The 27483-nt window shown below is 36.1% G+C and overlaps 2 protein-coding genes across 2 annotated transcripts; both read right to left on the bottom strand.

The window, feature by feature from the left end:
• Window positions 1–1991: 1991 nt before the first annotated feature.
• Window positions 1992–10297, bottom strand: LOC103708265 (beta-glucosidase BoGH3B-like). Its single transcript, XM_039129525.1, has 10 exons — window positions 10199–10297; window positions 7743–8008; window positions 7436–7640; window positions 6520–6610; window positions 6206–6351; window positions 4734–4977; window positions 4459–4563; window positions 3561–3743; window positions 3214–3415; window positions 1992–2613 (listed from the first exon to the last, which is right to left on the bottom strand). The coding sequence occupies exons 2-10, from the start codon at window positions 7960–7962 to the stop codon at window positions 2126–2128; spliced, it is 1884 nt and encodes a 627-aa protein (XP_038985453.1). The 5' UTR covers window positions 7963–8008; window positions 10199–10297; the 3' UTR covers window positions 1992–2125.
• A 2596-nt stretch (window positions 10298–12893) lies between these two features.
• On the bottom strand, window positions 12894–26056 carry LOC113462764 (beta-glucosidase BoGH3B-like). The gene is made up of 10 exons (XM_026804884.2): window positions 25901–26056; window positions 23866–24119; window positions 23579–23783; window positions 16092–16182; window positions 15810–15955; window positions 15085–15331; window positions 14847–14951; window positions 14205–14387; window positions 13769–13973; window positions 12894–13668 (listed from the first exon to the last, which is right to left on the bottom strand). The coding sequence occupies exons 2-10, from the start codon at window positions 24083–24085 to the stop codon at window positions 13181–13183; spliced, it is 1890 nt and encodes a 629-aa protein (XP_026660685.2). The 5' UTR covers window positions 24086–24119; window positions 25901–26056; the 3' UTR covers window positions 12894–13180.
• Between the last annotated feature and the right edge of the window lie 1427 nt (window positions 26057–27483).

Below are 27483 nucleotides of genomic sequence, written 5' to 3'. Positions count from 1 at the left end.
AAGAAATAAGCTCCTCAAATTTGGTGTTTAAAAAAAAAATCTTTTGAAACTTTTAAATTATGAAAATTATTTTTCTTAAGACCATGTTTAGTATTACTGTACCTTTTCACTTTGAGTTTTTTAAAACTAAAATTCAAAAACAAGACAAAAAACTTATTGGATAGAGTATTTTTTATATATTTTCATTTTATATAGTTTTAAAAACTCATATGGTTTTTGACAAAAGTGAAAGTTATTAAAAATCTTTTTTTTTTTCTTTATTTCTCTTGCTGTCATACATATTGTTGCCTCCTGTTAGCCTGTAATTAAACTTTCTGGGATAACAGATGGCCAGCTGCTGGTTACCTATGTTCATCGGAAATATTTGTCTATTTTATCGAGCTTTGAACCTTGTCTTCATGTATTCCGTTACTACCCAAATATTCTTCTAGCTTTCTTATTAAAAATCTTTTTTTTTTCTTTATTTCTCTTGCTGTCATACATATTGTTGCCTCCTGTTAGCCTGTAATTAAACTTTCTGGGATAACAGATGGCCAGCTGCTGGTTACCTATGTTCATCGGAAATATTTGTCTATTTTATCTAGTCCACTCTATGCCTACTGCCATCCCTCCTCTCCCTTCGTACTATTGCCATCATCATCATTATCACTATTATTATTGCTGCTGCAACTGCTATCACAGCAATTATCATAGTTGTTGTTGCCATCACTATCATTATCGTCACCATCACGATAGGCACTATCATTATCACCACCACCACCATTATTATCACCATTTGTAGAATTTATATTTAAAATTTTTAAAAATAATCGGCCATAGCAAATTATATTTATATTTTAAATTTACAAATAGAAACATAGTTTCAGTTCTCAAGTTTTTTTTTAAAAAAAACAGTCATTTATGCTGAAAAAGAAAGAGAGTGATTTAACTTTTTGGTTGCAGTGAAAAGGTTGTTGAACTTTCTTTTTCTATTTGAGGCAGAAGTTAAAATAATATTCTGAGAGAAGACAAAATAAAAATTAACATCTAGCTTGTTCTTTTATGAGATGAGCAACTTTTAAAGATATAAAAGAATTTTTTCAGTTAAGAATTTAAATGAATCCATTTCTGAGATTAATTTTTTTTAAAGAAAATCAAAAGCAACACCAGACAAGCTATCAACAGCGGTTTACCAGCTTCTTAGGGAATTTCCTGGGGAAACGTATCGGCACTTATCCAATTTCCATCAATTTTGCTATAGCAATTCCTTAAAGCCTCTTTCCTCACAAAACTAAATCCATCTTACCAAGTAATCTCCATCAAACCATTGAAATGGCTACCATACCAAGTAAACTCTATCTTTTCAATGGCTAAAATCCTTAAAGCCTCTTTTCTCTGGAAACCAAGTCCATCTTACCAAGTAATCTCTATCATAGCATTGAAATAGTTACCATGCCAAGTAACACCGGTTTACCGCTTTTCTGCTCTAGGGAATTTCTTTCGGAAATGTATCAGCGCTCATCCAATTTCTACATCATTCTTGTCATAGTTGTTTCTCAAATTAAGCCCATCTTACCAAACTATCTCTACCATACTATTGAAATAACTATCAAAAAGAGAGTTCAGGTGTTTTTCTTTTTTCCTTCTCTAGCTCACTTGCATCAATTCTATTTTTGGTTTTCACATCTTGGTATAAATTATTTGGCATCAGTCTGTGCATTCAATGTGATGATATTTGTAGCACTCATTCCTTGTGATTTCAGAGAAGAGAATTAAGTTCCCAACTTTTAAATGTCTTTTGTCATCCATCTCCCTCTACTCTCCAAGAATAGGTGTACAGGTGTGTTTTTTTTTTGGTTAAAAAGTGTACAGGTGTGTTACTTCCAATACTAAAGTATTGGAGTTTCAATTGAATCTTAACACATATATTGATATTTTTTCTCATATTATCAGAGAAACAAAGAAACATCTGTGACAGCAGTCTTTTCTCACAAAACCAAAAGCAGAAAACCTGAATGAAGAGGAACTATCTCATTAATTTAACATTAAATATCTTAAGTCATGCCCATCAGATAATCATTTTTAACATCTACAATATGAAAAATAAGAAAGAACTTGATTACAGATGTCTGCTGGAATTTGATCTCTACCTCGCTGCTCCTGGCTTAGTCGTCAAGCCAAATCCGAATGGGAACAATGGATCATAACTCTTGTCACCAACATTCATGGGCAGCTGGTCCACAGACTTGAACCAGGTGCGAGGAAGTTTCCCGGTAAACCCATAATCCCCAAAAAGGACATCAGCAACACCCTGGCCTTCAGAACCAGGAAGCCAAGCAGCCACAAGTGCATCCATCATGGGAACATAGGGCTCAATCACAACAGGCCTGCCAGATATTACGACAACTGCGCATTTGACAGCACCACAGACCGTCTGGATGGTGCTTGGACCAGGATCAGGAATGGTGAGGTTGAGGCTGTCGCCATACATTTCGGTGTAGGGTTGTTCCCCAACAACAACAATGGCATAAGAGAAGTTGTTACTCTTGACAAAGTTGGCATCAGGGTTCTCAGAGAACACGACATTGGTCGCAGGGTCCACAGTAGATTTAACGGCACTAAGGATGGTGGTTCCTGTAATTTATTGGTAAGTTTACTACAAGATTTTTCCTGCTTTCCATACACATCTCCAAAATGAGACTCTTGTGAGATAGATAGCATTGAAGCTATTGAAATAAGATAAAAATGACGACTCTGAACCAGCCAGAAAAATATGACTGGAACTGCTAAATGATTTTTTCTGTATACAGGTGCTTCAAAAGCAAACATTACCACTGTGAATTGCAATCTAAGCTTGGATTAGAGGGAAGCACCAAATCAACATCTTGCAAGTTTCCAAGTCATAAACATTTCTGGTAAGGGTTACAATATTAAGTGGTGGATTTTCGATGATGAGGACAAGTAGAACTAAGATATAAAATAATACCACTGTGTTAAACCAGGAGGTAGCAATATAAAACAATAACTAGTGATGCACCTTAGGAGAGTTTAGGGTTTAAAAAACACAAGAAAGATCTAGGATAGCAAAAATTGTACTTCTGTGTTGTTTATCATTAGTTCCTTGGATAAATAGTAGATCAACAGCAATCATGGCTTTTTGTATCAAAAATGAAAATGTGTCAAAAATGAAAAACAAAGAAAAAAAAGGAGCTAGGGATGTTTTAGCGAACGCACCGACTGTAATTTCGCCACTACCTCCTTGCCACTCAATTGTCCACCCACCGCACTGGTAACCCAAGTTATCAGCATGACTCCCAGCAACAAGGATCTTTGGTGCCTTCTTAGAGAGGGGGAGCAACGGCTTGCTAGTAGATTTCCCATTTTTCAACAGCACAAGTGATTTCCTTACAGCTTCCCTTGCCAAATCTCTGTGCTCCTGTACAAGATCCAATAGTTGTAAGAAACAAGGGCATTTTCATTCAAGAGTGGCAGTAGCTTGATGATCAGGATGTTTTTCGTAAAGGACAAGAAGATTAGGTATATCAAATAACACAGAAACAGCAGGTTGAAAAACAAGTGACCTTTTTCCCAAGCTGACCAACAAAGCTAAGATCAGCCAAGGGGTTCTCAAAGAGACCCATGGTGAATTTCACCCGCAAAATCCTTCTTACAGCATCATCAATTCTGCTCATGGGGATGCACTTGTTGTTCACAAGGGAGGTCAAAGTGTCAATAAACTGAGCATAGTCATTAGGAACCATTATCTGCATGACATCCCCCAAGAAATAATGTAAGGATACAAAAATAATGGATGGAAAGTAAAAATTAATCGGTGAATGTGGAACTACAAAAATTGTTCCATGATTGAGTGTTGATACATGTCCAGTATTTCCTCATATAAACCTCATGAATAATGTTTCAAAGAAAACATTATAACAAGATCCTTAATCTTCTAGCATTCTCTGCTGCAATATTGAGTCATAAACTTTTCTACTTCAAACAGGTCAATGTGCGGCATTGGGCACCTCAATACCATTCGAGTTTTCAAAAATTGATGCAAATGGCAGTGCCCCGCATTGTACTAAAAAAAACATAAATTAGAGCTATAGTACTGCAAGCAACGTTCGCCATACCGACATAGTGCGGTTCAGTATCGGTACCAAACCGAGCCGAACCGGTACTGTACCGAAAGTGCCACGGCGTGTGGCACTTAGCGCATGGCTTTAGCCATGCGCTGTCTCTCGTGAAGAACACCCCGTACCGGTGCAAACCAGCTCAGTTCGCACTGGTACAAGCCATGAACTGGGTTGGAACCGATTTCAATAGCCGTATCGTACTGGTGCTTGTCGGCACCGGTACCGGTCGGTTCAGTAGACCATGACTGCAGGAACCTATTGTGATAAAATTTTCTTTATCCGTCAATAGCAATATGGTAACAACAGCTATTAACTTTCTATAGCGGATGAAAGAAATACTGACCATATCAATACCGGCATTGACGCCAGTCAGGACAGAGTAAGTATAATTTGCACCAGGTGGAGTAGTAATCCTATCAATGCCCTGCCAATCTGATATGACAAAGCCCTGAAATTTTATCAACATTCAACATTCAGTAAAGTACCATTAATATTAAAAGTTAATGCAAGAAATGATCAAAATTGGAATTGGCTAGACTAATATCATAATATTTAGCGAACATTTATTCTCCAAAAGGAAAAGAAAAGAAAAGAAAAAGCTTCAGCAAACATCTCTACCTTGAAACCCAGCTTATTCTTGAGGAAGCCTGTGACAAGACCACGGTTGCCATGCATTTTCTCTCCATTCCAGCTAGAGTAAGAAATCATGACAGTAGAGACACCCTTGGCAATGGAGTCATAGTAAGCAGGCATATGGATGTTGAAAAGTGCACGCTGATCGATTATGGTATTATTTTCATCTATTCCATTATGTGTCCCACCATCACCAACAAAGTGCTTGGAACAAGCCGCTACATTGTTCCTGTCCAACCAGTTATTATTTTATTTGACTTCTTGATTTACCAAATATGCAATGGCATCCATCAGTGTCACCATGCAAGCTATGACATGACAGTAGAGACACCCTTGGCAATGGAGTCATGGTAAGCAGGCATATGGATGTTGAAAAGTGCACGCTGATCGATTATGGTATTATTTTCATCTATTCCATTATGTGTCCCACCATCACCAACAAAGTGCTTGGAACAAGCCGCTACATTGTTCCTGTCCAACCAGTTATTATTTTATTTGACTTCTTGATTTACCAAATATGCAATGGCATCCATCAGTGTCACCATGCAAGCTATGACATGACAGTAGAGACACCCTTGGCAATGGAGTCATGGTAAGCAGGCATATGGATGTTGAAAAGTGCACGCTGATCGATTATGGTATTATTTTCATCTATTCCATTATGTGTCCCACCATCACCAACAAAGTGCTTGGAACAAGCCGCTACATTGTTCCTGTCCAACCAGTTATTATTTTATTTGACTTCTTGATTTACCAAATATGCAATGGCATCCATCAGTGTCACCATGCAAGCTATGATAGACATAACAATTAAACCACATAAGCTTTATTTTTTAAGCTCTAGAGAATTGCTGTATGATTTCTTTATATGTATGCTATGTAAAGTGAGCTACCAAGCTTGAAATCTGCAATGGCTGTTACCTAGAAACTTAGAATTTGAAAAAATTTGTTAAGGTGTATGTTCTGTTGTATTTCTTGTCTTTTAGGACATGAGATCTAAATGCTCTAAAACCACCAATGGCATCCATCAGTGTCACCATGCAAGCTATGACAGACATAACAATTAAACCACATAAGCTTTATTTTTTAAGCTCTAGAGAATTGCTGTATGATTTCTTTATATGTATGCTATGTAAAGTAGGAGCTACCAAGCTTGAAATCTGCAATGGCTGTTACCTAGAAACTTAGAATTTGAAAAAATTTGTTCAGGTGTATGTTCTGTTGTATTTCTTGTCTTTTAGGACATGAGATCTAAATGCTCTAAAACCACCAATGGATCTCACAAATAGCAAAATGCTATATGTTAAAATTAAATAACTTAAAATTTGACTGGAATAGATAAAAAGTTTCAATATACAAGATAAAATCAAGACTAGGTGGCAGATGATAGTGGGAAATAAACAGGATACTAAAAGGACACTCTCTTTTTAAATGCTTATTAGATTCAAATCCCTTACTTTCCAGCAACATAAGGGAAACCCTTGCTATAATTTGCAGGGAGACCTCCCTGTAAACCAGGGATGATCTCAGTCATTGCTCGGACAATCTTGTGGTCTTCACTGTAGCTCTCATAGCACCGACCCCACCTTGGATCTCTACAAACCTGAATCATCTCAAATAAATCCATAATCAGAAAGTATGAAGGGTACTGTCAGAAAACTAATTCTATTATCTTCCAATATTGAAAAAATTATTTTCTGAAAGGTATTCTGTATTGAAAATTCAAAACTACAAAAACAATTTATTGGTAGGATTAGTTTTGATGTTTTACCGCAATACATGGAGCAAAAGCGTAAGTAATGCCTGTTGCTCTCACTTCAAGAGCGGTCGCAGCACCAATTCTTTTTACAAGATTAGGATCCCTGATGAAAGGCAAGTTTCTCGTAAGACCACAAACACAACAAGAAACTAGAAACATTCTTTTCTTGTGAGTGCTCCTGGATTGGTTTCACTAGAAGGGAATAACACTGGACTGCAGGAAAAAATAACTATAAAAGGGTCAATAATTTTTTCTTTAATTTTTCTGGAGTTTGTTGTCTTAATTATCTCTTATTGGATTGATTAATATATAAAAAAGAGTATGTCAACATCAATTTCTTTCCCCAACAAATAAAAATGTGTATTTAATTAGCCTTAAATAGGAAGATTGGCAAATAAAGATTCATAAAGTTGACCTTGGATAGCTGGAACGAGGCTTGACAGTTATGCTTATTGTATGTGTATTCAATAAGAAAATATGGATTTAGAACACATTAATAAATAAATTGAGATGCAAAAAGCGAGTTCATGTGGATGCAACTCAAGCAGCTATAGAGAAAAAAACAAAAAGAGTACCATTGATTGACAAAGTTTATATCCATGCAAAATAGCAATAAGTTCCACCATATAGTAGTTTTACATGGAGATGCAAAAAGCAAGTTCATGTGGATGCAACTCAAGCAGCTCTAGAGAAAAAAAACAAAAAGAGTACCATTGATTGACAAAGTTTATATCCATGCAAAATAGCAATAAGTTCCACCATATAGTAGTTTTACATGGAGATGTAGGAAGTCATGCAGTCTACATGCCACTGGTAAGTCTATAACCATAGAGATATGACATCTGCAGTACTCAGATGTTGTTTCTATGAGGTGGAATTTTATCAAGCGATCAGAACTTCAGTTAATTCAAAATTAATGTACACTTGCCTTGTTGCTCCAAGACCAATATTGTGTGGGAAAATTGTTGCATTATATGCATTATTATGGCCATGGACAGCATCAACACCATAGATCATTGGAATCCCTAAACGTGTTGACAGGCAGCCCTGCTGAAAGTCATTTACCATATTAACCCAATCCTCGGCCGATGCCTGAGGTTTAGGCACACTTCCCCCACCGCTCAGTATGCTACCTAGAGGACAACATCTTCAGCTTCAGTATATATTGGCTACATCTTCTTTTTCTACTCCTAATTCACCAATAAGAATGACAGTAGTAAAAATTAGACCCATACCTATGAAGTAGTCTTTCACAACTTGAGCCGATGCAACCTTTCTCTCAATCTGAGTCATCTGACCAATCTTTTCTGGAAGAGTCATCCGCTTCATCAAATCTCTGACCCGGACATTCAGTGGCTGATTTGGATCTTTATACTTCATATATTCTGCTTCTCCAGTCAATGCCCAGCATAAGAATAATAAACCACTGAGTAGAGGTGTCCAATTTGTTGCCATTCTCAAACAAAGCAGTAATCTTGTCAGATCTTTCTATTAAATTGACCTGATATCAGGATTCATAAAATTAGCATGCAGGTTCCAAATATTTGCTATGGAGAATAAACATTATGGAAATTAAAAATAAAGAGATCATTAATGTCTGTTGCTACCAAACTCAAATAGAAGAGTTATTCAGCACATAATAAACAAGCAATGTCTGTTGTTGATTCCAAATACAATGACAGATCAAATTATAATCCAAATAAAAAAGACAGTATATGAAAAAGCTTACAAGAAAGGGTCAAAGAACAAATTTGAAGAAAGGGTATATGAAAAGAGACTCGGCCAAGACTACACTCCAGCATGTAATGTTTATTATTTGTTGAATGATGTGCAGTGCACTAATAGAAGCTGTTGATAGGTGGATAAGACCAAAATCATTCTACACCAACATCACCAAATAAGGTAGGGCAACAATAAATTAGAATGAACACAAAGCATCAAAAAAAAAAAAAATCTGAGGTTGACAACTTTTCATTTGGTTAGAAAACTATGACATCTACATGCTGTGGTGGTTGGGGCACCAACAAAATCCACAAAGAAAGTTACATCGAGCAACAGTGATCCATTCAAGTGACGCTTTCAGGGAAGCGGTAACCAGATGGGTGGGCAAGTAATCTGAAAAGGGAATGAAAGAACAATAATGATAAATACATGGAAAAAAAAAAGGAAGACAGGAGCTCTTGATGCATGGAATACTTAATCAAATGCAGAGACAAATCTGGAAAATTCTCGGGCTCTAACTAAGAAACTATCTCTTCAATAAAGAAATGATTCTAGACGGTAGAAAAAAATGGAAACCTTAAAAAAGAAAATACGCAGAAAACCGAGATGCCCAATTTTTTTTAAAAATTTTTTTAGCACAACCTGAGAGCAAAGCAGAGATATAAATAAAATAAGCAGAACACCGAGATGCCCAAAAAAGTATTTTTCCTTTTTTTTTTGTCTAAAAAGCACAACTTTAGAAATCTAACAGCAACGCAGAGCAATAAATAAGCTATAATCCATCTTAAATCCACACAGAAAACTCTTCTAACCCTCGACTCTGCAAACAAGACAGCCAAAAATAGGTATTTCACGACAGAAAACCACCAATATTCAAACAAAAGAAAAATCCAAAGCACAAAATCTACGATATGATCCAAGAAAGTAAATAAGAAATCTCAAAAGAATCTCCGGGAACCAAAGAATAATACCAGAACTTGTAGATCTTCAAAAGTTCGTACAAAAGAGATGTAAGAAAGAGAATTCTTGGTTCAGTTCACCACCTTAACGACACAAAAAAAGGATTGATCAAAAAAATCCGAAGCACAAAATCTACAATACGATCCAAGAAAGTAAATAAGAAATCTTAAAAGAATCTCCGGGAACCAAAGAATAATCCCAGAACTTGGAGATCTTCAAAAGTTCATACAAAAGAGATGGACTTATTTCCTTAAAAAGCGCAACCTTTTAAACTTAAAGTGCAGTAGCAGCAAAAGTAAGCTCCTCCCAGTTAGACCCACGCAAAAATCTTTAAAACCCCATCCTATTTATAGAAAAAGGTAAAGATCAGTGAAATACGACAAAACCCGTCCATATCAACAGGTTGTAAAGACAGATTCAAGAATCAAATCACCGGCATTGGCCGAATTGTAGCTGTAATCACAATAACAGAACCGAGCACGATCTGAAAACAAGAAGCATCTTGTCATTGGAATCTTTGAAGAAACCAATCTCCTTCCCCCTAAAGCCTAAGAAGCATCAAGAAAACCAAATAACAAGCAGCAAAACACAGATATACTGAGAGAAATCTCTGAAAAGCAGAGCAATAAATAACTCCTTCCCCTTAAAGTCACCCAAAAATCGCCAGAAACTCTAAAGGTACACAAAGAAACAAGAATCAGATCACCGGCATTGGCTGATTCACGGCCGTAACCACAACATCAGACCGAATCGCGAGCCGGAAACCAGATTATAAACCAAATAATGCCATTAAAACCTTTAAAGAAGCAAACCGATCAAGAAGCAAATAAACCAAAAAAACTTTCTTGGTCAAGAAAAGAATCTTTAAAGAAGCAAAGCAATGGACATTTACAGAGGTCGAAGAAGGGGAAAAAATATAAACAAAAAAACCTTTTTTAAGGAAAAATCTTTAAAGAAGCAAGGACGTGGAGATTCAGAGAGGCAGAAGAACAAAAAAATAATAACCTACCAAAAACAGCCCTAAACCCTAGTTTCACCGCTTCCTTCTTCGTTACGGAAGCAAGAGAGAGAAGGGGGGGGAGAGAGAGAGAGAGAGAGAGAGACGGCTTTTGGTCTGAGAAGGGAAGGTGAGAGCAGCACAGAGACATTTATAGGGATTTTAACATAATAAAAAAAAGGAAAAAATAACGTTAACTCCAAATAATTAATTAATTAATACTTCATTAATTGACTAAAATCAAGATCGTTGGGACTGCGCAACCTAGGTAGAGGGCCACCCCGAGAAGATTTTGAATCGAACTTAATCCCTAATTTGCCCCTAATTAATCCCTGGGTGATCTCCCCATCTAACCAATCTACGCCGTTGGATCGAGATTTGCCCAGGATCTAGTGATAAAATCTTGGGTCCACGTTGGGATGAGATTAGGGGCAAATCAGGGAATAAAGAAGAACTGTACGGACATAGAAATAATAAACAAGGGAGCAAATGTAGCCGTTATGGGATGCCTTTCCACGTTGCGGTGATGGTGCGCGGCGGGGGAACGGCCGGCTTGTCACGTCGGGAGGCACGACACATGATGACAGCTAATCATTTTGCTGGCGCGCAATAATATCCTTCTTTCCGACAAGGGGGTCTGATGACTAAATGTGGCCTTGCTTATACATGTGACCAGATGATAAGAGTTGGCCACGGCCTCATGATCGTCCGACCATCTTCACATACATAGCTATATATTGATTAAATTTTAAATATTTATATAAAATTAAAAATTTAAATAATTTTTTTGGCTAATTTTTTCAAATAAAAATTTGAATTACTATAAATGATATAAAATAAATCTAATACATAGCTTATGTTGACTACGGGGCACAGACTCAACAAAACTAACTACGGATTGGCCATGGTGCTTGTGATTGAATGTGAATCCTTAGCCTGACAAAGACGTTAAATGGAGAAAGTATATAAGAATTCGTGCGGACTTATATTTATGTAGAGCCAAAAAATTCAAATAATATCTTCCAACTGGCTTTTTTGGATGAGATTTTGGTTTGTTACAAGCGCAATTTAGATATGTTATGCAATAGAAACTGCATTTCAATTGTCATCCTTTCGGCACATAAAACATGCATTGGACATTTTTATGATCTATTTTATAGTTATTGGTGTTTAGCTAGCCTATCATCATCAAATAAAAGCTCTTGAGGTCATGTATTGATGGAAGGTGTTGAAGGATGCATTTAGTAGAGCGGATCCAAGGGTGTATATCCCTTCTAACAGGGATTATCTCACCAAATGCCCAAAACAAGCCATAGAGTAGCCATGTTTGTGCAAGTCCCAAAAATAGACTTAATTAGATAACATTATTCTGTCAAATTGGTGGAATGGAAACTTATCCCCTCCAATTATCATTTTGTCCCTATTTACTTTTGTTTTAGAGCTGATCCCTTAAACTACATTTTAACTTATCCCATGGAACAGACTATCCCTTCAACAGTACAAGGGACAAGCCTCCGAAAGTTTATCCCCTCTACCAAAACACAGTTTAAGAAGTGTGCTTGCATTTCATAGAATCTACTGGAGTCTTTGGTGATCAAACAGTAAACAGGGAATGTCCCTATACTTGTAGCCTTCCTAGTCCTCCTCCGCTTATTAGCTTTTGAGAATGGTGAGATTGTCACCCTCCTATTGTCTTCCTTCTTCTCAGTTTATTTTTGATGCAATTTTGGATATTATTCAACCAATGCATATTTTGGCTCTCGATGGAAAAGAAAAGGTGGACAAATTGGATTCTGAAAGGCGCAAAGATTTTGAGAGCATATGGCATATGGTGTTGGAGGCATCAGGCATGATCCGGGTGATTTAGTTTTGCCTTGAAGAACCAATCAATTCTCCAGGTAAACAAAGATTCCCTCCACTCTCCTGCAGGCAAGCTAGCATCAAAGCCACTTTCAAAATTGTAATTGCACTTGTGCCAAAAAGAAGAAAAAAAAATCTGGAAGTCAACAATAGATTTCTTTCTCTGCGAGTGTATAGAGGTGCATTCATTCGGACAAGAAGTTCAGCAAGAGGGCACTACACGATAGTTCTTACATCAGGGTTTTTGAGAAAAAAATTTCAGAATTTACTTGGATCTATCTACAAACTCATAAGATAACTATTGATTCATATTTTTTAGATTTTTTAGTTAATTAATATAGTTTTTTGATATTATATAAAATTATTAGACAATATATGCAATTTATGAATTTTATTGGTCTGTGTTTTGAATAAAAAATAAAGTTGGGGGTATTGCTTTTATTACAGAATATTATGCAAGTTTTTTATTGACATTATATGAAATCTGCCTATTTTGATTGGATAATTCGAACATAGCTAAACACTATTGAATTGAATATGACATTTTTCCACTTGAACTTATAAACATGAGTAAGTATTTAAGAAATATTGGACTTGTAAGCATGAAGTCTTCCGTGCAAACTTATGATTATAAGTATGAATATTTGACCTGCACTAGAGTTTGCTTTTCAACATGAAATGATTTTGGCACATATGCTTATTTTCAGTAAAAGTACATACTAAAATTATTCTATGAATAATCAAGTTAAGGTATCCATTATTTACTACTTTCTGTGACCAGTTTAGACTCAGTTTAAACTTCAATTGAACTGAAAAATGAAGATAGAAAAGATCACTAAAAATTCGAGTTAGGAAATAGAATATCTGATTAAAAGCATTCCTTTTCATGGTCCCAAATGGATGTTAAACACTTTCATATCCCAAATGCAAAGATGATAAAAGACTGATAAAGACATTGGAAGAACAAGTTCATCATTTGAACCCTTCATGATAAAAATATAAAAATGGCCACCTTTCTTGAAAGTAAAGAACAACAGTCCACACCCTAATTAAGCCTGAACTGATAACGACTCTCTTGCAGACCCAAAGCTAGCAAGCCATCAATGTTCCCTAAATCTGTGCCAAAAGAAACCACTAGTTTGTCGTTGCTGGCTCTGTACTAAGACCAAAACCAAACGGGAAGAGAGGATCATAATGTGGGTCGCCTACATTCATTGGGAGCTGATCCACAGACTTGAACCATGTCCGAGAGAGCTTGCCGGAGAATCCATAGTCACCAAAGAGCACGTCTGCTACACCCTGGCCTTCAGTCCCAGGGAGCCACGCAGCCACGAGAGCATCGATCATATGCATGTATGGCTCGATCACAAGGGGCCGCCCAGAGATTATGATGACACCACATTTTATGTTTCTGCAGACATTCTGGATCACACTTGGGCCAGGGTCAGGAATTGTAAGGTTTAAGTTGTCTCCATTTGTCTCCGCATATGGCTGCTCTCCGACTGCTACAATTGCATAAGAGAATTGATCATGATCGACAAAATCGGCATCAGGGTTCTCAGAGTAGACAACCTTGGTGGTGGGGCCAACAGTGGCCTTGATGGCATCAAGGATTGTGGTTCCTGTTGCAAAGGATCGCTCGAAGTTCAAAACATTACCATGCTCTGCTATGTCTGAAAGAAATGAGAAACAAAGTCAATCTAAGGTGTTTAGAATGTTTACCAATTGTTAGATTGTTCCCACTGCGTCCTTGCCAAGTGATAGTCCATCCTCCACACTGACAGCCCAAGTTGTCGGCATGGCTCCCAGCTACAAGGATCTTCTTGGCCTTCTTAGGAAGAGGCAACAGTGGATTGTCCGTAGACTTTCCATTTTTCAGCAGTACAAGTGATTTCCTCACAGCTTCCCTGGCCAGCTCCCTGTGCTCCTATTAGAAATAATAGTTTCAGCGGTCAAACGACATTATTATGGGAGCCATTGAATAAGTTTCAATAAAGCTAGTAGTAGTTTTGTCTGCGAGAAAAAGAATTCAGACAGATATCAGACCGAACAATAGAAATTTTGGTTTATCATTTCTTTTACCGTTCTGTGGTCCATCCTATTTTGACAGCTGAATGTAGCTCATGAGTTGGTAAGCCAGTATAAGAAAGTGACTAACCTTCTTCCCGAGCTGATCAGCTAAGCTAAGATCAGCATAAGGCTTTTCAAAGAGACCCATGGTGAACTTGACCCGAAGGATCCTTCTTATAGCATCATCAATTCGGCTCATGGGGATGACGTTGTTTTTGACTTGGTATGTGAGATCATCAATGAACTCTGGGTAGTCATAGGGAATCATTACCTGCAAAACATGTAAATTAAGAAAGATAATAGCTGCCAGCCAGGAACTCGGTCCGCTAGTTGGCACCCCTCTCCTCAGCACATGCCCTGGAGAGAGGATCCAGCATCAAAAATGGAATGAAAGGTAGACCACAGAGAGAGATAACAAAATAAAAAGACATATACTGCAGAAGAAATAAGAGCAAAGCAAAATTAGGCTTTTCAGGTCAAAATGATTGCACACATGTAGTGTGTTTATGTCTACAACACACTACATGTAGTGTCTTTCAGGTACTTGTTAAGATGTTCAAATCAAAACAAACAGGGTGTAGTTTTGTTCTTCTAGAATTTTTTTCCCTAATGCCCTCATATTTCATGTAGGGATCAAAAAACTCAGCTGAAATATTGAAGAAGGTAATCTACAACACAGCTTGTAACTAATGAAGCACATGATGCCATAAGGTGAATCTTGGATACTAACCATGTCAATGCCAGCATGAACTCCCGCTTGTATTGAATATGAGTAATTAGCATGTGGAGAACTGGTAATCCTGTCAATACCTTGCCAATCTGATATCACAAAACCCTATTAATTTGACAAAAAAAAGATTTCAGCCTAAAATATTTAGAAATTGATATTTTAGGAATTAACACGACAGAAACCAATAAATGATGAGTTGCTATCTAATGGAGTATGGATGTAAGGACTATCCACTAACCCTGAAATGGAGCTTGTTTTTGAGAAAGTCCGTCACTAGGTAATGGTTAGCATGCATTTTCACTCCATTCCAACTTGAAAAGGAGACCATCACAGTTGAGACACCTTTAGTGATAGCTTCATAGTAAGGAGGCATATGAATGCTGAGCAGCCCATGTAGACTGATGATGGTGTTGTTCTCATTGATGCCTTTGTATGTTCCGCCATCGCCAACATAGTGCTTAGCACATGCAGCAACATTTCTCTTGCTGGATGTAAAAGCAGAATTGTAATCACTCAGCACAACTGTAGATATTATTTAATTCGGGTATACTTTGTCACAGGATCCCATTCCATTGATGAAAGGATCTAAGGGTTTTGATGGGCATAAAGCAAATAAATAATAACAATAATAAAATAAATTAACCTTTATAGATTCAAAAAGTTCAAACTAAATCAAGAGTTATAACCACCAGCAGACTTATAAACACAAAAAAGTGATTCCAAGCTTCCTTTATTAAACATTTTTCTTTAAAAAAGGAGCCTTTTAGAAGAATGACTTGATGAGATTATCGCATTAATGACCACACTCATAATCCCTCCCTTTTAACAGTTGAGTTTGTAAATCCTTCTCCATTTACGAATGGGAGCCAAAATATGAAATTAAAAGATGTTGGCTTTATATAGAGGAAAATTTAACGGATGAAACTAACTTAATTGAAGATGTTATTAGCAGAAATATCTTACGGTCCAGCAACAAAGGGAACTCCTTTGTGAGAATTTGCTGGAATTTCTCCTTGTAGGCCAGGGATGAGCTCTGTCATTGCTTGGACAATTTTTGTATCTTCGCTGTAGCTTTCATAGCAGCGACCCCATCTTGGATCTCTACAAACCTGCACAAGGCTCGAGCAGAAGAAGACGACTGAACAGAATGGTCCTGGATGTTCTCAGCGAGATATGTCTAGCTTATTTATCTTTTCTATAAGAACCAAAATTCACAGCAACAGGATGGTTTTATGTCATTGTTACCGCAACACATGGAGCAAAAACATAAGGAATGCCTGTTGCTCTCACTTCAAGAGCAGTTGCAGCACCAATTCTCTTCACAAGTGCTGGTTCTCTAATAGAAAAAAAAATACATTTTTAACAAGAACACAAAGATTATGAACATATAAAGAAAACGCTATGGAATAAAAGCAGGTTTACTTAATTTGATTATCCTTTGTAACTACTCTAACAACTAAATTAAGCTGTACTTTAGGAAAGAAAATATCCGGAACCACTTGAGCTGCCAGAATGGTGAACTGCCAACAATGCACTGATTGTTTCAAGTCATTTCACCCAAAGTGTGAACAAGTAGCAACTATAAGTTCAATGCTATCAATACATATGCTGGATATGGGCTTACAACCATGAGAACTTTTGACACTCTTTGATGATAGCAAGCAGTGACGCAGGTATTGCCTTTTCAAAATGACTAAAATACTATTAAAATATTTTTTTCTAAACAAAGGTACTTAGAAGAATTTCAGTTTGTTTGCAGATGTATGGCACCACTGCTGGTGTACATAGTTCCCTCTTCCGAAGTTCCTGCAGGGCCACTAGCAACACATTAAGCTGGTTGTGAAGGGGAAAAAAGGTGCATCTATAGATAAAGTACATTATTTGGATTTTGGCCCATTACTTTGACAAGTCTTAAAATATGGTGCATGGCTACAAGACTTGCAAAGCAAAATGTTTATATGTGGATGCAAAAATGAAAAAAAAAAATCTACAGTTTTTTGGTGACAAATTAGTTTCATCACTAATCTTTTTTATATATGGTGACTGAATAATTTTCATTGCAAACAGATTTTGATTTTTTGGCAAGGATAACATCTCATTGCTAAATTATTCATTTATAGTTTTGGCGCAAAATGTAGACTATTTAGTGATGAACAGGGTTTCATAACACATTCTTTGTTGTGTAAATTTACATCGAAATAGTTTTTATTGCTAATTATCTATAGTTTTTTGGTGACAAATTAGTTTCATCACTAATCTTTTTTATATATGGTGACTGAATAATTTTCATTGCAAACAGATTTTGATTTTTTGGCAAGGATAACATCTCATTGCTAAATTATTCATTTATAGTTTTGGCGCAAAATGTAGACTATTTAGTGATGAACAGGGTTTCATAACACATTCTTTGTTGTGTAAATTTACATCGAAATAGTTTTTACTGCTAATTATCTATAGTTCTATATGATTTTTAGTGACAACAATATTTCCTTGCTAAATATACCTTTATTGTACATATACAATTTTGTTGCAGAATACTCACTGTTTGATGATGATCAGGATTTTGTCGCCTATTCATTATTGTATAACTTTTACGATGAAATATTTCTCGTTGCTAATTTTTTACGATTTACATTTCCGACAAATTAGTTTTGTCGCAAAATATAGACTATTTTGCGATGCAAAGGTTTCGTTGTTTTTTCTTATAGTGCTATTTACTAATGACTTATGAGTCTTTGATATGAATTAGTTTCATCGGTAATATCGAACCTTATTTTTTGTTACAAAATTATTTGCATTACAAACTGATTTGATTTTTAACAATGATCATATTTCGTTGCCTAATATAAATCTTATATTATCTCATTACTTGATTTTTTTCTTTACAATGCTCAATTTTAAATATTTAAATAAGTTAATTATTCTATTTTATAATCAAACCTGATCCAATTCATTTATTAAACAAGTTGCATAAGGTTAGTTTGGTTAATAATTAAATAAATAAAACAAAGTCATGCACATATAGGCTAGAGTGCATTCCAGTTAAAGGTTAAGGTACAACCAAACCAAACCCAATTAACACCAAAATTATGAAATCAAACCAAACCAATCAGCATCGAAGCCAACCTAATACAAATCAATTAATCAATATCGGAGGTTCAGGTCAAGTTATCCAAAAATCTTAAAATATAAACAAGTAATAATTTATATTCAAAAACATGTACTTGAAAATTTTTTTTAGAAATAAACATTGCATATATCTGACAAATATTACAAGTAATGAGCTTTTTAACTACATATATTTATTTGTAAGAAACATGTATAGAACTTTTATCTTCAATCTAAAATTTAATATTTATGATCATAATATTTTTTAGCTATTCCCAGAAAAAAAATATTTGATGTTTATCAGTTATTAGAGAGGCAGTAAATTTAATGAAGATTATTAAATGTTACTTTTTAATTAAAATATTTTAATGGAAAATATGCTATTTTCAACATGATTAGGCTTGATCCATTTATGGAACAGCTTAATGTGTCTGGTCGGGTTAACAATTAGATAAGTATAGGTTGGGTTCAGCTCGGGTTTTTCAACCAATTTAGTTATAGTTTATATATATCAGTGATTATTAAATGGCTCCAGTTGCCTGTCAGGCAGGTAACAAAGAAATCACCACTTGATATTTGACCTATTTGCAAACTAATTAAAGCAAAATAAGGAAGCCCAATTCACTTAACGTCACGAGTAATCCTACCAATCTGCTTCCAAACCTTGCTTCTATCTATTCCAACAAGCGTTGCATCATTATATCATTAGGATCTTTGCTTTTGTCTTAAACAAGTAAGAAAATTCACAAACAATATCATACTTTTTTGTCCTAAATGTACCAAAACATGATTTAGCAGTACACACCAATATCAAAGATTGGAATATCGTACAACCACTTAGAATAAAGCACATAGAGTCCCCTATGTTCAGCTTGTTGTTTCGATTATTGTTGATACGGATACGGCTAATTTCTCTAATCATTCTTAACTAGGGGTGTCATCACATATATTACGTTCTGTAGTTAATTTCCTTTAGATCAAATAGCACTTACAAAGACTATCATTAATATGCTTGATTTTGAAGAGCAGAAAATTTTGAGCTACAGTTCTCTAGTCCGTACTCTGTTGTTTCTAAACAAGACATGAAATTTGAGGTAGCATATTTTGATGTTTCGTTGCACTTCTTATACATTGACACACATTATGTCTCAAAGGTTTGCGGAGATTCCTTGACAGCATTAGCTTATTGTCAGCCAGCAATCATAAGCAAAATTGACATTTTATGATTACCACATCCATAGATTGATCTATTAAAAATTAAAGGAGCACTCTCCAACAATATATGAATTCTTTGGCCATTCGTCTTGTTTAAAACATTTTCATGTTGCCTTATCCAGAAGAGGATGATAAAGAGCCTTATCGTTTTCTTCATAAGGTAGTATTCCTATAATAATATCCTTTCTTATTAAGACACACAACCTCATGCTTGTTGACCATTCACCAAAAAGATAAGTCTCCCTGATTGTTGTTTTACATGATAAACTCTAACTAGAGGTATGTTTGCATTTCACTGTATAGACGCTGAAAAAGCAACAATATGATGTTTCAATGGCAGGTGTTCTGAAGGAATCCATATAGTTGGTTTGTGCATGCATGCATGTAATTGTTGGTTTGTAGCCATAACGGATTTGGGGCTTCACTATTTCGCACATCAGCATCCATGCTACTATCCCAAAATTATATTCGTCTTAGCCATGGTTTGACAGCTGTTATAATGTTATAACAGCCTGTTATAACACAAATAAGGGCAATAATTTGGCATTTCCATTGTTCCCATCATAAAATAACATTTCGTTCTAAAATTAAATCTTAAACCAATTCTTTTTTTTCCACAAAAAAGGTTCATACGACCTGAAAAGTATTTTTTTTAATAACAAAACTGTGAACTAGGAAATAATGTTGTTATTTTTCTACAATATTATGAAAAATCTTTCTCAGCTCACTCCAATACTCTGAAAGATCCATGTACAAATTCCACTCGAAAAGCCATGTACAAATTTCACTCTAATAATTAGCAGCAAGACTAAAAGGCTATCACATCTACACCCATATCAAGTTGGAACTTCCAAATCATTTAAACAACATCTGAACAAATAAACACAATACCGTATAACCTACTAATATGGTATATCATGGTTAACCTTCCTACACTAACCTTAGGTCAAACCTTTCTTATCATGATCAGAGATAAATCATCCAATTCTTCTGTACTCATCGAATACCAAACCTAATAGATACATTTTATTACAATGCCTAGTAAACTTACACATAAGCACTGAATTTATTTCTACTACTTTTGTTATGTCCCAAGTGATCATAACCTCAAGATTTGATACATTTCTATCACAATCCCCAATGATCCTAAACCTAAGCTTTGATACCATATTTGTCATGCCTTAGATCCGGAGCATGACACGACCGTGCTACCATAGGGTATAACCCACGATAACACGAAGCCAAACCTTAAATCTTAGATTTCAAATCTATCTTAACTTCCAAATTCATCTCAAAAAAATAGAATAAATAAGAATCCAATTTCATTATCCACTAAATACAACCAATATTGATTCAGAGCATCTAAATCCAAACATAAATATCAAACCCATACTCCTCAAAATTTAGAAAATTACTTAACTACAAATTCATAATTAACTGAAGAACTAAAATTCCGTTGTATAGATCGCCAGGCTTGCTAGCACGAACTCTACGCCTGGACCATTTGTCATTCCTATTGACCCTATTTGCCTAGAGAGAGAAAAATAAAAATAGAAATATATGAGCGACACAACTCAGTAAGTAAATCTTACATTACTTTATCGGATCAAGCATAAGTTTTTCAATGTCAATGCATCAATTAAAAAAAATAATAGATATTCCAAAATAAGCATGTCATAGTACAGTCTATCATGAATAAAGCAAATCATGCATGAACAAATCATCCATTTTTCATAAACATAGTTTCAAATTTATATTACAAATAAATTCGTAAATCATTCTTCACGTCGTTAATCCTATTATGGATCAAAACATTGCTCACAAATATTCGTGCCATGGTCACTATAACCCATGACAGAGCCATCATCGTAATCGACAAGATATCATAATTCGTATTCGTTACCAACTATAACCCATTGGCAGAGGGCCGTTTTCGTTGGATGCTAGCTCCAGGATGTCGATTGGCCCCTATTTCTACAAACAATTATAGCAATTTGCGAGCCTTTAGAAAACTTATATCTTTTTCTTAAAACATACACATAAATAGATGAAAAACATTAAATGGCATGATCATATTCATATCTCACAAAACAAAGCTATTTTTATAAAAATATTCATAAAGCTATTTTTCATAATAAAGCATGATTTTCATAATACATATGTTGATCCATGATTCCAAGAAAAGCATGATATTTCCACGAGCAAATTTTATGCACAGAAAATGATCATTTAAAAAAAATAATGAATAGAAGATCTACTTACCTCTTTCGTCTTAAACCGTCAAATTTCACTAGGCAATTCAGTTAATCCTATTAAAAATATTAAAAGCAAAATTAATTTCTATTTGATGATTTTAATCGAATAATAAGAAACAGGGATGATTAGCCGGATGATAGTGTTCGACGATTCTGGGTGGGTCAGGCCTGAGTGATTCGATTAATAAATCATAGGGTATGAACTTGATCAGGGCCAAGGCCATTTAATGTAGTTCATCCTCAGTGGGTTCTATGGATACTTGACAAGGCTAGATCATCGATCCAATAAAACTCGAATTCGTAGATCAGGTCGACAGAACCTAATACTGGGTTCCATAGATCTTCTAGAGAAAGTAGAGAGAGGAGAGAGAAGGTAGAGAGAGAATACTCTTTTTTTTTTCAAAATAGGGGAGAGCCTGTCTCTCCTCTTTTCTTCTCGGATCAAGGGGGTGGTGGCCACTAGGCAGCCAAGGCGCCGACTCCTGTGGCCGCGGCCCAGGGCGGTCTCTCAACCAAGGCATCGCTAGCGATGGTGGTCGGTCGGCACAAGGAAGAAAAAGAAAAGAGGATCATCAAAGAACCGATCAACTCGGCCTGTTCATGGCTATTTCCCTAACCCACCACCACATGATCTCAAGGGTCCTTAGGGGCGGCAAGGCTTGACCTTTTTTCGGTGGTCGGTGGCGGTGAGCACGGGAGGAAGAAATGTCGAAACAGGGCACCCCTGTTTCGGATTAAATTCCGACAATTAGCCGGCTCAAACACAAGCAAGGGAGGCTATAAACTTAAGAAAAGAAGACAAAGGCAAGCGACACTCACCTCGATCCGGCAAGATTCCAGCACCTCTTTCCGACGACAAACCGAAGAGGAGATTTAGAGAAGAATCATCAAGATCGGCAGCGATTCTTGGAGAAAGCGATGATGGCTTTCAACAGAGGAAGAGTTAAATAGACAAAATCCTAGAGTTCTACTAGAACTTGGATTATCAGGATATTTTTGATTTTCGTCGGAATCGGAGGACTCCACTACATCGTGTCATAGGGCACGATGGCCTTGGGCCTGGCCTCTTCGGGCCGGCCCACAAGCCCAAGGGCTGGGCTGGGCACTGTCGGGCTGCGCCTAGCCACTTCGAGCCAACCCACAAACCCTAAAAATCAGAGTTAGTACAAGAACAATCTCTTAGGTGGTCTCTTGTAATGGAACAATACTGTAATTGAAACCTGAACCTTAGCCATTCATATAGCAATTAAATGTTGCATGGAAGTTGAAACACGTCTCTTTATAAGAATCTACTATCGCCTCAATCCTTTATTTGACCAATTTTAACAATCTGCTCTATCCATCTTATTCTCTGATGTTCGATCAATAAATGGTCCTACTTCAGTTTTATTCTCTGATGTGCATCTCCCCTTTATCTTCTCGTAAATATTTCATACTTATTTTTCACTTTAGGAAAAAAAAGATATGGTCATTGTACTAATTCTATTCTCCATTCTCTCTTTTAATTCCTTTTTTTTCTGCAACTTCTTACATCTTCCTTTTCACTTTAAACAAGCCCACTAATTTATTGCCAAAAAAAAGCTATTTAATTGCTTCTCTCATCTCCTTGTCATTACTTTTCCACTCTGTATTAGTCTACCTCATTATTTTTTAAGCCAATCTTTTTACTCCGAAGTGCAATAAAAAATACAAATGTTTGTTACAATATACCATAGAACTCAATTGAAAGCACTCTAAGAGGACAGGTAAACTTATATATATGGATTTTAAAAGTTTATAAAGCTAGAAGCCTAAATATTTTCTTGCTGAGCAAAACTAAAAGCCTTAAAAGTTGAGAAGCATTTGAGGCCAAAAGGAAAAGCAAGCAAATATATGGACTATGGAGTATCATGGAAATAAAACAATCAAGCTACAGCACAGAAAAAAAGGAGCTGTAATCGTATAAAGCAACTCATCTCCAATGCAGTTATTATATGTAAGAGATAATGTCATCAACAAATCAAGTTTGAAAATTTGTGCCATTTATTAGTTTCTTGTACGGACAAATATTTGTAAATTCACCAAGCAGCATTAAGCAATGAATCACAAAGTAGAAAAGGAAACAAAAAGATAACCACCAGATTTATATGCTGCTATCAATTGAAATATACTTGCCTGGTAGCTCCAAGACCAATATTATGCGGGAAAATCGTAGCTTTATAGGCGTTATTGTGACCATGAACAGCATCAATGCCATAGATCATTGGAATTCCCAGACGGGTAGAAAGAGCACCCTTCTGCATCTCATTTACCATATTCACCCAAGCCTCCGCAGAAGCTTTAGGAGCAGGCACGCTACCTCCCCCACTCAATACACTACCTACACCATATATTCAGTTTAAAAAGAACAAATCATCTTCTGATGATCTATCTGTTTTCTGAATTAAATCAAGAGCCCATACCTATGAAATATTTATTAATGACTTCAGATGTTGCATTTTCCATTGCAATTTGCGACATCTGACCAACCTTCTCAGCCAGAGTCATCCGGCTTAATAGGTCGTCTATTCGAACATTCAGTGGTTGCTTGGGGTCCTTATACTTCAAATACTCTGCTCCTCCCATTGCCATCCAGGAGCATAAGAATAGAGGAATAAATATGAGCCTTAGGGAGTGCTCCATCTTTACAGTACACTATAACCACTTGTTTCCAATCCTGACAGAAGATGAGCTAAAGTAAGATGCAAGTGATGAAACATTATGAAAAATAGAATTAGTAATAAAATGTATTAACATCGAAAGGAATAAAACCATAAATAAAATTGTAAACATACTAAGGTGAGCATTTCTACAATTATAATTATCTCGACAGTTTATGCTCTGAAGGTACAAGAGAAGATATTGCTATTATATTCAAATACTTTCTTTTTCTTTAATGATTTGAAATAACTATTGATTCAGAGGTACAGAATCATCTCTAAGATCAATCCTTGTCCAACAAACATTGGTCGACAAAATTCTAACTATAGTTGAACTAACAAGAAACATCTTCCAAACAAATAATGTCCAGAGAAAATAAGCAAAAACATGAGACGAGGATGTAGAAATAATAAAAACCTATACCTGGCCATAGCAGATCTAAGCACTCCTAGATAAAAAAACATTGCTGCGCTAAAGATGTAGGAATGCCATCACTATAAATAAGTCCAAACAATTGATCTCAGGAGTTGATATCGAATGTCTACTGTAAAAGTAAGGTATTACTTCATGCTGGCAACAAGGAATGAGTACAGGATAACTTTGTTTCTGCACATTTCAATAGCATACAATTCCAATAAGAAACCATTTCTACAGACATCATCAACCAACATATGGCTATCTAGAAAATGTCTGATTTCTTCTTTATCAACAAGTGATAAAGCAGACTGATTTCTTCTACATCAACAAGCAACAAAGCATTCAACCCGAGATAAATTGCATCTTTCTTCATTTCCAGTGGTATGCCAAGTGGCATGGGTTTTCCTAAAATGTAGACAAAGCCAATACCAATATGGATACTGGAAGCCCGCTAGCATACATTCAGTAACACAATTTCATCGAGGCAAAAATAAGGTAAACTAAAATATTCCCTTGGCACTATGCAGACATTGCCATCATCACCCGAAAAAGCTTAAAGAATGAAGTGCTTAATAGTGGCTAGTTAGATTTGGGGGGAAAAAGACAAAGGTAATCGAAAGGATAAAAAATAAGCGACGCTTAACCTGAAAGAGCGACGCTTTGATCTGTGTGGAATGGTTATCATAAGGGGATTATGGAATAAAAGTATAAACACCATTATCTATTACATCACGACATCTCGAAACTTCTAAAACTATGCCGTCATGGTGTCATTTCCGTCAATATTATTATACTTGAACCATTTGGAATCCTTAGCTTATGAGCTAGAAAGCATTTCAAGCCAAAGACTGAAAAAAATCGACAAGAGGAAAAAAAAAATGAGCCAAAACAAAACCAACAGTTTCCAACCCAGAGATCGGTTATCCAATCCACGGAAGTGTGATCCGATTCCATCATTACAAAGCAGGAGTAGAGATCTAATCATAGTTTTGTAGACGAGTAAGAAGAGAATTTCTTTTTTTCTTTTTCAGTGAACAAAAAGGACATTTCAGTCTTGCTTTACAAGAAAGAAAGATTTTTTTTTAGAGGACTAATTTGGAAGAGGCTGATCCCATTGAATGATAGCATGGGTACTCACATCAACCACAACCAATAAAATGTTGAGATTGCAAAAAGATGTTGAGAGAGAATCTAAAACCAAAAAAGGTTGAGATTCAAGGCTACAAACGAAACCAAAAGAGAATCTAAAACTCTTACCAATAAAAACACACACACACAGAGAGAGAGAGAGAGAGAGAGAGAATCTAAACCATACAAATTTCAAGAAATGGCAAGAGAAGAAACAGCAAAAACAGCAGCAAGAAATAGGAGAGAGCATACCAATCATCAATGAGAGCCCAAATGGATGGAGAGAGAAGGTGAGAGGAAAGGTGTTGCGAGGAAGAGGAGTATTTATAAAGTGGTATGGGTTAAAGGTTGGACTTCTGGAGAAGGCGACGACTAGGGAGCACTCCCACTTGCCGTAGGTACTGAGAGGCAGACAGAAAATGATCATGGTGGGTTAAAAGCATTCCTTCTATATATTTTTGCAAGCTGTTGTTGCCTTACCTCTTGGTCGCTTCACTCCACTATAATTATGCTTGTGAGAAATATTTACAATGAAAACATCCAAGAGCTCAAGGAAACATTGATAAATTTCAAAGTACCAACTACAAGTTTCATATCTTAAAGAAAATTCCACAAAGTGGTATGCAATAAAACATAGAAGACCCTATTATATTACACACATCCACCTAATTGTATAATTTTTGGAGATAGAACTTGTAGTTATTTTGAGTTTGTTTGGTTTGTGATCAGCATTGAGATTGGGATGAATCGAAGTAGGAATCAGGATGATTATATTCTCCGATATATTTGGTTCATAACTGAATTTAAAATTAGAATGAAATTTAAATGCTACGGTCGGGTTAAATTAGATTTTGGATGGACTGAAATTTCTTATTCTCCTTTTGAAATGAAAATAAGACTTCTTCTAACTAAATAGTTCGAATAAAAATCATTTATTCTTATTTTCATTTCAAAATCCAACTTGTCTCAACCCATGATGCTCTTTTAACTCATTACTGGATGGATTACACTGAGGATTTGAATTGGCTCCTACTGGGAGTGGTCCCTGGGAGTTCTTTTTCTTGATGATGAAAGGGGAGCACAACGTTTTTGATTAAGATCCAACTCTTCCGCTGGCACGCATCTCCAATCAATGTGATGCTACGAGGTATTCCTCCCAACTAAACAAGGGCTTAAATTCATCATTTAACGAATTACTCCGCAACAGTCGTGTGAGGATTTGAATTGTCACCTATTGGAGTGGTCCCTAAGATTCTTTTTCTTGATGACTGTAAAAAAGAACATGCCGGCAAGCGAAAAAGATGGGACAAGACGGGCGCACACTTTTGATGAGACCCGGCTCTTCCGCCGGCGCGCAGCTCCAATCAATGTGATGCTACGTGCGGGCGAGACTTGGCGGATCTGGGTGATATAAAATTAAGCATTCCACGTTCTTCAAACCAAGGCTTCAAAACGGCAGGAAATCTATCCATGGATTATATAATAACATGCTGTCCATGTCAACGATAGGCTTCATGTTGTTCCGACTACCGCGGATAACAAATTTATTTATTTACTTAATTTATTTTTTATGCTCTAGATTGGGATACAGGGTCCTACCAAATTTTGTTAGAATGAAGCCTCATTTTAAAATATTTTTAAATTAAATTATTGGATTAAGTGGAATGATTTCAGATTCACAAGACAATGTTTGGCATTGGCTGGGCCAATGTGCTGCTATTCTACGTGTAAGGGTCTAGTGGTCAAGGCAACAACAGCCAGAGGACGTGTGAGGTAGCATCTTAGGTGTGTTTCTCCTTCAAGATTGATGGGAGTGCAGGTCTAATTGAAGATCA

The sequence above is a fragment of the Phoenix dactylifera genome, chromosome 8 (assembly GCF_009389715.1).
Source record: "Phoenix dactylifera cultivar Barhee BC4 chromosome 8, palm_55x_up_171113_PBpolish2nd_filt_p, whole genome shotgun sequence".
NCBI classification, from domain to species: domain Eukaryota; kingdom Viridiplantae; phylum Streptophyta; class Magnoliopsida; order Arecales; family Arecaceae; genus Phoenix; species Phoenix dactylifera.
The sequence above is the reverse complement of the archived record's forward strand: the minus strand, read 5'-3'. Positions and strand labels throughout refer to the sequence as shown.